The sequence below is a fragment of the Bactrocera latifrons genome, unplaced genomic scaffold (assembly GCF_001853355.1).
Source record: "Bactrocera latifrons isolate USDA-ARS-PBARC rearing strain unplaced genomic scaffold, ASM185335v1 scaffold_51, whole genome shotgun sequence".
Lineage (NCBI taxonomy): Eukaryota > Metazoa > Arthropoda > Insecta > Diptera > Tephritidae > Bactrocera > Bactrocera latifrons.
Window position 1 is genome coordinate 449,508 of NW_017537168.1, and position 11,847 is coordinate 461,354.

General features: G+C 38.2%; 1 protein-coding gene across 1 annotated transcript in view; it reads right to left on the reverse strand.

Moving 5' to 3' along the window:
- Positions 1–1,747: 1,747 nt before the first annotated feature.
- The window catches only part of LOC108973882, a 174,436-nt gene continuing 164,336 nt past the window's right edge, over positions 1,748–11,847 (reverse strand). The window contains exons 8-11 of the mRNA XM_018941388.1: positions 7,427–7,553; positions 6,749–7,044; positions 6,221–6,686; positions 1,748–3,184 (exon numbers count right to left, since the gene is read on the reverse strand). Of these exons, the coding sequence (XP_018796933.1) occupies positions 1,760–3,184; positions 6,221–6,686; positions 6,749–7,044; positions 7,427–7,553 (2,314 nt within the window). The 3' untranslated portion in view covers positions 1,748–1,759. The remainder of the gene's footprint in view (positions 3,185–6,220; positions 6,687–6,748; positions 7,045–7,426; positions 7,554–11,847) is intronic.

Consider the following 11,847-nt stretch of genomic DNA (forward strand, 5'->3'; position numbering starts at 1 on the left):
ATTTTATTAAAACTTATTGACTCATTAGCAATAAATATAATATATTTATGCTTTTGTTACAAATATAATGTTATTTTTATATAAAAACCTAAATTTATTTGACTGTGTTTACGGCAATGAGATGCACAAGACGAGTGCATGGTTTAAACATAGCTGTACCATAGGTTAGAGCGGGTCGATTTTTTTCTATAAAACCGTGTATGCTGTAAATTTTCTAGGAATATCATGCTGGAGAATTTTGCCTCAGAAACAAGGGGTTAAAACCGTTTGCGATCCAGCGATTTTTAAGGCAGAGCTTAAAAAAATCTGAATAATCGATTGTGTGGAACATATGTGATATAGTTGTCTGATGAAATGTATATCAAAAATAAAAACGTACGAAAATTAATTTGGATATCTTCAAAATTCGTCAGTTTCTTAAACATTTCAAATTTTTCTGATCCTTTAAATAAATATTTTCACATATTTGCGACACTAAAGTAAAAGAAAATCCCTTACTAAAACCTTCTGATGAAAGTCATTTTCCCCAGCTTTAGGCCATTTTTTCTTATAAACATTTTATAAGTTTTATTTTTTTTAGGACTCAGTGTTGTAGGTAAAATTTTTGTTTTCAAAATGTCTGTTTTCTACAAAACATTTTTCTTTCGGATAATTTTTTCTTTAAAAATTTTATCAGCAATATTTCCCAAAATTTTTTCAAAATTCTTTCGTCTCTTTATTATAGTCAAATATACACAGGCAGCATTCTAATCAGTAATTTTTGTGTCTAAATCTGTTTTAAATTAAAAAATAACTAGCAGCAACATTTGGTCTAAAATCTCCACTTAAATGTGCTGCAAACTGAATAATTAAAATTTTTTTTTTTTAAATCTGTGCTCAAAGATATCAAATAAGGTTTTTTCAGACATTGTTTTTTGTCTAATTTTTTTTTTTAATATTTCGAAATTAAGTTTTTTTTTTTTTTGAAAAACCAAAAAATCTATATAATTATGAAAAGTCCAAAACTTAAATATGCGCTCGTGTATATATCAAATAAAGTTGTTCTAAATATTTTTCCCATAAATGTTTTTTTAAATATTTTGAAATTAAAAAAAATTAATTTTTTGAAAAACAAATTTTTTTTTTAATTATGAAAAGCTCAGAATTTAAATACGCGCTCATAGATATCAAATAAAGTTGTTCTAGATATATGTTTCCCATAAATTTTTTCTTTAATATTTCTAAACAAAACTTTTTTTTTGGTTTTTCAAAAAGAAAAAATTTTAATTATTAAAAATCCCAAAATATTTTTTTAATATGAAAGCAATGTAGTATCATAAAAAATTCTTGCAAGCAAAATTTTATAAGCAATCATCTTTTCTCTGACTCTTCTAAACATCTTGAAGACCAACTAGCAAATTTGTAGCCACAACAGCACATCATTTACTGTAAACGTTTTGCTTGTTCCTGCAATTTTTCTTTTAGCCAATTTTTCTACATTAACTTAGTTCGATTTTCCCTCTCCCTTACTCTCACCCTACTCTGCGCTTCAGACATTCTCCGGTTCGGGTAACTTTCGTTCGCAGCAATGACACACCAACGCGCTAAGCCGTTGCCCCAGCGCCGACCAAACGGTCAGTGACATCGAGGACATATTACAGCTGGAGCTGTGCCGCAGCGACGCCGCCTCCTTCTGCAGCTGTTGCTGTTGCTGTAGCAGCGCTGCAAATGCGCCGTTATTCGAAAGCGAGTTCGTTGTCGTCTCCGAGCTACCCCGTTGTCAAATTTTCGGCGGTTCATATGAGGACCCACTAGCCATACCCAAGTCAATGCTCAAACTCGGTTCGGTCTCGGCCAGCTGAGCGGGCGTTATAACGCGCGGCAAGCCGGTCGTTATTAATATTGTGTCGCTGGCATCAACGCTGCCGATGCGTATGGGCGGCGGTAGACAAGTGGGCATTTCACTGCCACCGCCACCGCTGCTATGTAGCGTATTGTTGCTGTTGTTGTCGTCGCCGGTGCCGGTGGTGCCGCCATCATGGCGCGATGACTTGCGACTGCTATCGCCGCCGCCACCACTGCTACTGCTGTAGCGCGGATTGCTGGTGTGACTGCATGGCACGTCTAAGCTGTAGGCGCGTAGGCGACCGGCATTAACCAGCTCCGAGTGGGTGGGCAGACCGGCGCCCGCGGCCAACGATTTGTGACGCAGACTAGGGGACTGCAGGTTATTCGAGATGGTGCAGCAAATGCTTTGCGGCTTGCCGCCACTGCCACTACCGCCGAGCAGCGGATCAATAGTGTGATTGACACCGGTCAGACCAGTGCCGTTATTGTTGCGCGCCGGGCACGGTGAACTTCGTGTGCTGCCGAAACGCTTGCCGCCCTTGTCGAATGAAAAGCCAAAGTAGTCGGAAAACTGTTTGAGACGTGTCTTCCAGGTGGACTTGGAAACGGTTGCACCGCCAATGCCATTGCCGCCTAGACCGTTGGACGTGTTGCCAGCCGCGGCGGCAGCAGCTGCAGCGGCGGCGGCGGCAGCACAGCAGTGTTGCTGTAGTTTCGGTTGCAGCAACTGGGTGGGCGAGAGATTGCCATTCGACGATGACTGTAAGTGCTGTAGCTGCTGCTGCATTTGCTGCTGGTGTAACTGCTGTTGATGCTGGCTGATGTGGTGTGTATGGTGCAAATGTTGATGCTGGCAAGACTGACTGGTGCATGCGCCGCTGACATGTGCCGCCATGCCGGCGCTGCACTCCACATTTGGCACATTGTTCGGATTGAGTGGCTGCGTGGAAGACTGCGTAACACCCGTGATGCCGCCAGCGACGCCTGCGACATTCATATTCAGATCGTCGCCCAGACGGCTGGCGGTCGCCTCGATACTGCCACGGTTTTGACGATTATAGAAGACATTGCTGTCGGAGATGACTTGCTGTAGACCATCCGAGAGACGTCGATTATTGGTGCTATACTGGTCCAGACTGACCGCGCGGTTAGAGCTGAAGTGACAGCGATTGGTGTGGTAGCCGTGTATGTTGCCGTAAGAGTTGCGTATGCGTTGTCCACCGCCGCTACTGCACATCTCACCGATCATGGAGGGTCGTTTCTCGCGCGATGACTTACGCGATGTCGAATGCGAGGATTTCGAACGGTTGCTGCTGCCTTCAGTGTCCACTTTGAATTTGGAAGTCTTCTCGGCGACCTGCAAGAGTAGTTGTGATGAGGGTTTTGTTTCGGAAAGGGCTGTAATTAATTCTTAAGAGTGATCATATGCAACTTGAACAGCTAGTAAACAGTGGGAAGACATGCTTTTAGGCTTTTAAACTTTAATTGTATAGAAATCGAGTTTGGATTTTTTAGAGCAGATGCCTCTAAAATGGATGGATATTTTCTCAAAAACTTTGTGTACATACATATACATTTTTTTCCAATATTTTTCCATGAACATGGATATGCATTATTGAATAAATTCTTATTCCTGGAGAATTAAACACTATGGCGTGAAATCGAGCATATCTTTTGGATTCATAGTAATTTCTAATGTATTGTTATATTTTTGCAACTTTTTTCCATGGAGTGGCAATTAAAACATCTTAAAAACGCTACAATGTGCTCCTTAGTTAGTGTTAAAAGAACCACAGAATTCTGATATCAATTTAAAATCGATAATTTTTCAAAAAAAAAATATATATGTCGATATAGTATTGAGGTCGTTTACTGGTTGTCGGTTTGGATATAAGTCCCGTTCATTGCATTCAATCAAAAAATTGCTCCGAACTGTCATTATTATATCATGTCTTATGAGCCTTCCTTAAGAAATTCATAACTCATTGGTCTTATTTTGTTTCTATTATTATTTATTTATGTTGTTTCTTTCATGGCATAAATCAATTTCTTGAGCCACCTCTATGCTGTAAAACTGTTTGAATTATTTGAAGGTTGTCAAAAAAGAGGTTAAAAAAAGTATTTCAAACTTAATTCGTACTTCATAAAACCTCTAAATTTGCCAATACTTTTAGGCTGAAAAATATTATTGAAAGAGTGTAAATCTTGAACTTTAAAGCTTCGTCGGCCCAAAAATTCGTCTTACAAAAAGATAGAAAATTCATTAATTCCTAAAATTACGCTATTATGTAGTACGATTTTAGTGGTCTACATTCATAAAATTTGTCCTAATTAGAAGCTGCTCTTAAACTTCTGGTGATGTTATAAAGTTATATTTAAGGTATAAACTCCTAAAACCACCCACAAAATAAATTAATAGAAGTAATGAGCTGCAATATAAGAGTTTCAAAATAAGTAGCATATTTCTAGATCATTATAACCGCTGCGTGTAGTATTTCACTCAGTCTCCTTCTTTTCATGTAACACTTACACCATAGAACAGCTAATTATTTCCAAAACCTACCATTATGCCACACCAATTATGCATACCGCTTTAAAGTAGGCGAGAACGACAAATTAAAGCATACTTTTATGCTGCAACACTAACTTAACGGTTTACAATTACAGAATTTGTTGCACACGACGGCCAGGTGCTTAATTTTAGCTGTCATAATGCTTAAAACAACTTAAGTGACCCCCGAAATTATGCAATCATTTTTAATTATACAGCGTACAGCAACTTTTGCAAGAGCAAAACGTAAAATAATCAACAACTAAGCATAGGAAGTATTTGCTGGCTTTGCAGCAGTTTAGCGCTGTTGTTGCTTCAAGTGTGGCATACTTTTGTGCGCGCCGCAACCGCAATAATTGTAAAACTTGCCGTGCCAGTTGCTATTGTTGTGCTCTTGTGCGGCTTTTATTGGAAAAGGGATTGTCATAAAAATTAAAACCGCAACAAAACAAAAACAAAGGCAAAAATATACATTACAATTTATATGGCGCAAAGAGTGTAGCATACAACAGGGCTGTAAATACAAAAATAACAACAAGAATTAATTACGCGGTTACAAAAAAATATGCAACGATATTTATCTCACGCCTTTATGCACACAAACGTACATTGCGGGCGCTCTCTTGCTGTGCGCTCTTCGCGCGCGCTAGTTCGCGTCTTGCTCTCACTAAGTCACTACCGAGTAAAACTCATCATTCAGCCAATCATACAGTGCGCACCGCGTGCTGCGATGCCTGTCTGCGCTTAATCATTGTATATTAAAATAAAAAGCTGTAAGTTGTAAGTATTTACAAGCGTCACGCCGACGGCTCAAAAAGGATTAGCGCGCGCGGTCCTGCCATATTTTTTCGCGCTTCGTAGGCTTCTTATTGTTATTGTTTGTACACAGTGTTATTTTGTATGTAAATGTATATAATGCCAGGCAAATGGTCATAAAGATGAAGTTCTGTACGTGGCTGCTCGGCGCACATAAGTAGGCAATATACAAGGAAATAAGTTCTTTTATCATTTACTTTGCTTTTGTGGTGGTATTGCGCTCTACACCGCTTTAAAATGCTGGTTCGTGTTTATTGTGGGTAGCTTAAATGGCATACAATTTAAAATTAAGCAACTCCTAATGTTGCACTCCTAAAGGGAAGGCATTGAGTAGGCAATTAGTTGTTTAGTTTGGGTTTTTTTTTTAATGATAAAAAGACGGAGAATGAACAACAGGAAGATAAAGGAAGCTCACTTTACAACAGCGTTTTCGCATTTGAGTCTGACATATGTACAAACCCTAAAGAGAGTCTGGCCAAAAAAATTTTTTTTTAGAATTGCCTTAAATTAGTATTACGATTTAGTATCTACTTTTCTGAAAAGACATTCCTCGACTAAAATAAGCCATAGAGTCAATTTAAGGTCTTTAGTTGCACATAAAAACATAATCCCGATCTTCGTAAAATTTTTTTTAACTCTCATTCTGCTTCCAGGTTCTTTTTAGCCAACTGCTTTAAAAGACTTGTATGTCCAGAACAAGATTTAAGTTCCATAATCAGAAAACTAGTCGCTCAAAAACCCTAATTTTCTTGTTTTTGAAAATTTTGGGTGCTGTGGGCTTTTCCATCAGGATCTCTTTAGTCAAAGACTTTGAAAGACTTCATTGTCTGAAACAAGATTAAATCTCAGTAATCTGAAAGCTCTAAGAAACCAAGAAACGAATATATTTTTTTTAGACACCAGCGAGCTCAGCTCAGCAATACAGTTCAAGGCCGCCTCCTTACGCTCACAGAAGACGAAATCACATAACATTTATACAAATACAGTATTAATTTATTGAGCGCATCATACCGAATAGCTACTTACATCCACTTCGGTTGCCGTCTCGGAATCACCACTCTCACTACCCTCGGGTAGATCGTGTAATTCGGCTGCCAAGCATTGCGGCTCATCGACCGAGGTGCGTGATGCCGATTTCTGTGATGGTATACTCCGGCGGGACTTCACACTAATGCCCGATTGTGAGCGTGGCATTTGTGGTGAAATACTGCCGCCAGAGTTGGTGCCACCACTGCCCGAGCCGCCACCGCCGCCGCCACCGCTGCCACTACCACCGCCCGCACCGGTGGTTGTAGTGCCCGTAGAGGCGGAGCTAGTGCCGGTTATTTGTCCATTAGTGCCAGCAGCTGGACTGTGTGCATGCCCACCATTTGTACATACAGCAGTCGTACTGCCGCCACCATCCGAAGCGGCACTAGTATTGTCCGATGCGACCATTGAGGCGGTGTCGGCGACTGATTTACGCGATTTATTCTGCGCGTCATTTAAGCGTCTGCAAAGAGAAAAATCGTTGTATCAGACGAGACTTCGAAGCTATACGTAACGCTTACTCACCTATAGTAGTCGAGCGCTATGCGCACGGGTATAATGATGAGTTCAATCACTTCAGGCACTAAGTCGCCCAATGCTTCGAAGAGCGGTAGTAGCACCAAACCGATGAAACGCACCTGTGAACCGGGTTTACTAACTTTATCCGGATCCATGAAGGGTGTAACGGGAAGTCCTTCGGATTTCTCAGCAGCGCTTTGTGCGAAAAATTCCTGTAATAAGCGATCAAGCCAGGGTTCGGCGACATCCATGGGACGCGCCTCATTGGAGATGTCGGCCACCTTGATGAGCACCATGCAGAGCTACAGAAGAGAGTGGAAGGTTAAAATGAGAAAAAAATTCTCTACGGAGCGCTTTTATTTAAGTGTTTTTCAGCTAAAAAGTATGGTAAATTTTTGATTTTTTTTTCAAGAATTGCTTGAAATTAATATTATAAATTCTTTTCTATGTATTTTTTCATTAATATATACCTGAGCGTAAAAGACATTTATTTTTATCAAGAAAAATACTTTCTTTAAAAAAGAAATCTGAAAAGTATGCTACAAATGTATTAAATTCTTCATAAAATTGTAATTGCTTTAAAGTGGAGTTGGAATTCCACAATTTCTGTAATCTAAAAATTCAAAATAATTTTTTATTTTCACAAAATACTGATTTCGATACAATAATTGCCTATCTACTCACCAAATTGATGTGTGCGCGATTTGTGTAATCGAATATGGGTGTAATCTCTTTGAACTGTGTTAGTATTTCATTGTGGCGCGCCATATCCGTAGCCAATATGCAGCGTATGATGCCCTCACGTATTTCTCTGCAATTGGAAAAGATCATAAATTTAAAATTACACGCTACAAAAAGGAAGTCGAGCGTAAGAATCGATATCAAGAATCAAATGTAATTTGGAGAAAATGTTTTCGTGCATTTCACATGTGTAAGAAATTTCAAATAGCATGTTTGTTTGTGTGCAAGTGTTGCTTTTAGGCGCATAGACTTTTTAAGTTTATTGAATTTTAGACATTTTTGATTTGAAAATGAACTAAAGATTTTAAGATTATAAAAATACGTTTATTTATGTATAAGAAGCTTGAGACAAAATTAATTGAAAGTCGCGCATTAGTTTAGAGATTCTATTTTCTCAATTTTATTGCCATGTGAGGAACCTAAAATGCTTTTCTCTTACTCTTTGCTATACTAATTGCCAAGAGAATTGTCCGCTATGGAAAAACGAATTATGGGTAAACAATTTTAATAGATAGAGTTTCTAGCAACTTGTGTTTTACCTCCACACCCCTTAAAAGCATGTGGAGACCGCAGAAGCTTAAAGCGTAGTCTTGCCAATGCGGGACAAGTGCACAGGAGATGCTCCATTGTTTTCATGGTGCTCTGATCTAGGCTTCCTCTCCTGTAGTCTTCTCAATCTGTCAGCCCCCTCTTGTGGGCGTGGTTAAAAGAAAGAAACGCACGCTCCAGACAGCTGGAGAGAGTGATGCTACAAAATGGTGACGAGGAAATGGCCTAAAAATGGGGATTCATGTAGGATATGACCCCAAACATTAATCAAAGTTAATGTTAAGGAATGGTTCCGGGAACAAAAAATTAATATAATTGAGTGCCTTAAGCCGATAGAGCACTTTTGGTGGATATTACAAAAATAACTGAGGTTTTACATCAAAATTTAATAAGAACTTTGGGAAAAAGTAAAGCGTTGTATGCCATCGATTCTTCTACTTATGCCAAATTTAAAGGCTACACAAATAAATTTTAAAATTAAAAAATTGAAAACTGCGGTATTACTTATTTTGAAGCATTTTCTCGTATTTAAAAAATTAATTATTTTTTGTGCTCTTAAGCTTCAAGTATTGGCTGCCAAGTATAGCAAAAATCAATTATTTTCGTATTGATGTCATTTCATTGCAAACAGAATTGATTCTCTGCTATTTATGCACTGTAATAGCTAATAAAAGGTCCCAGCGATGTTGTAAATGGCAGAACAAATTGTCGACATTAATACAAATACAAATAATACAATGTAAATGTGCCCAAACACACACACACATATATATTTGCACACAAACTTGTAAGCGTTCGGTATGCATAAAAGTTTTAATTACTTTCGCTCAAACTGACCCACATAACATTGTTTTCCGGCAGAAGTTAGGCTGGCATTAAAATTTCTACAGTGTTTATAATCTCATTCTGTTTTTGTTTGTTTTTTGTTTTTTCGTGTTTGCTTTCGCTGCAAATAAATGTTTTTTGTTTAGGTTTATGTTTTATTGTCTTACTTTTACTTATTTTTTAATTTGCCTTTTGGAAATTCTTTATACCCTGAGTTGGAAATATTAAGTTTGTCATGACGTTTATAGCACCCCGTATTAAACGTCGGATACGCTATAAAAAAATATATATCTTTATATAATAGATCAGCGTGACGTGCTGTCGTTTTGGCCATACAGTCTGTCTGACCGTTTTTCCGAAATTTAGCACACGTTCCTTTCTTCCATAGCAGCGGCAAATTTATTAGAGCTATCGGACCATTATAAGGTTTAGATGCCATACAAACTGAACCATTAGAAGCAAGTTCTTGTATGGAAAACCTTTTTATTGTCGAAGTCCGCCGTGGAATCTCCGAAGAAATTCTTCAGATCGCATCACTATAGCATATAGCTGCCATACAAACTGAACCATCAAAATCAAGTTCTTGTATCGAAAACTTTTTTATTTGACGCGATTTACTACCCAAAACTTAACATGAGTTATTGCCTAAAGTAACGGTAAAATCTCCGAATAAATTTCTCTGATCGGTCCGCTATAGCATATAGCTGCCATACAAATTGACCGCTTAAAATCAAGATATTTTTCATTGGTGAAGGGTATACTAGCTTCGGTGCAAACGTAGATAAATGTTTTTTTTTTGTCGCTGTATCTTTGTTGTTGGTTTTCTTTATTGCCCGGCAATGTACTTTATATACCTTTAATATAGTGTCCGTATGCTAACACTCACACGCATGCACATATTTCCAGCAGTCTTTGTTGCCCTTCATTGGCTTCCTGCAAATTGGTTGTTAATCAAGTGTTATTTGCGAAGTAAAACCTTATAATTGACTAACAATTTGTTATATATGTTTTCAGGTTTTTTTTGTTTCTGTTGTAACACTTTTATTTGGTGGCTTTGTTTTTGTTTTGTTTTTATTTTAGTTTTGTTTTTAGTTTTTCTGTTTCTTTTTTTTTGAGGTTTTTTTTGTTTGTCTGTTTTTTTTTGTTTTTCTGTTTTTTTCTATTTTTTCCTTTCTTATATTTTATCTTTTTTTCACATAACTTGCATATTTCACTGCTTATTTGCTGTGTTACTATGGCGGTAGGTCGTGCAGGGCGTATGAGTGATGTGAGGTTGAGCTTGACAGGCATCAAAAGCAGCAGACGGTCAATTTTAAACGGTTAAGTTATACGTTGCCATGTAGGCAATGGTAACATGCAATCAAATATTAAATGCACGCCAACTGCAGCCTAAATGTATGCTAAAAAATATTAAAACCAGCCTAGAAGTGTACAACAAAAGTGTGAAAAGACGTTTTTCAATGCCAAAAAACGCCGCGAAAGGCGGTGAACCGCTGCCAAGCGGAACCTTTTAAAGCAACACACACAAAACTGCACAAAAACTACATTTTTTTGCATATATTTATATGGTACACGCACACACATTTGTGCTTTATAAGCCAAAAATGTGCATTGCAAGCACGCGTTGCCACGAAAAGGTGTTGACTGTCTGCGAAAAAATACCAAAACAAATGCATATCTATGACTGCGGTGCGCTTATGCTGGCACAGACACGCATACATGCGCGTAGAAACGCAGCATACGACCTTCTAGTTGCGCTGCACGCGGTATGTGTAACATTTAATTAAGTGCTCAGCCGCCGGGTAGGTAAATTGTAGATACCAGCACCAGCACCAGCGCATACATATATATATATATATATGTGTGTACCCGTGTTTATTGAAATTCTTACTGTGATATACAAATCGTGGAGTTGCCATATGTAATGCAGTGGCATTCGCTTGGTTGCGTATATATACGCGCAAATTCAGATATTTCTTTCTGCATGTATTTGCAATTTGCACATTTTTGCACGCTCACATATACATATGTATATGTGTGTGCGTGTGATATTTGGCAAAAAAATTTTATTTCTACACACAACCAGGTTAAATGGAATTTTGACACGACCGTTTGCCGGTTGCTGCCCCACAGGCTACCAGCGGCTGAGTCGTGTGCAGTCAGTTGGGGAATGGAAAATAAATTAAGTAAATTCGTTGGTTGTTGAGTGTATGTGGCGTAAGCCGGTGTGTGCTGTTTGCTTAAAAATTCAATATATGCCAAAAAACAAGCGGGGCAGAAATCACAGAAATTCATTAGCTCTCTATCTGCCTCTATATAGTCGTATGCATTTATAAATATACATATATTTATGTATATATAACTGTGTTGTTATTGTAAATATTCATTGCTTCCTCTTTCCTTCTCACAATCCACGCCATCACCTGCTAGTGCCAGATAAATTAGCGCTATCTTATACTAACGTTCCACTTCGGCTGCGAACCCACACTGCAAACCACACACGGGCATGCCTTCTACTTACTCGTAAGTTATTAACTAATGATTCCAAATAATTACCACATAAGAAAACAGGCTTACTGCCGAAGCGCGACTACAAGCGCCAGTGGCATTGCCATGGCACAAAGCCGTAAAACGTGGCATCACCACTGTCGTGGCAGGCAGCTGTGCAGAGCCGCGGGCATAAGTATCTTAAGAAATCAACTGAAGAGCTAATGCGAGTAACGTTAAGTGGTCTTAAGGCGAATTTTCTGTTTTCTTTCTCGACTTCGCTGTTGAGTGCAAGCGAGTGTGTATGAAAAAATTTAGTAATTTTAGCATGTATTTATGTATGAAAGATGGGTTGGTTTGCGGCAAATGTAGTAATTAAATTTTTCTTGTTACAAATTTTAATATTTTCTGGCATGACTTAATTTGAGCAGGAATTTTATTAAATTTGCTTTGTACTTTTTTTAATTTTTAATCCCCCTTGGAACTTTTTAATTTTTAAATTT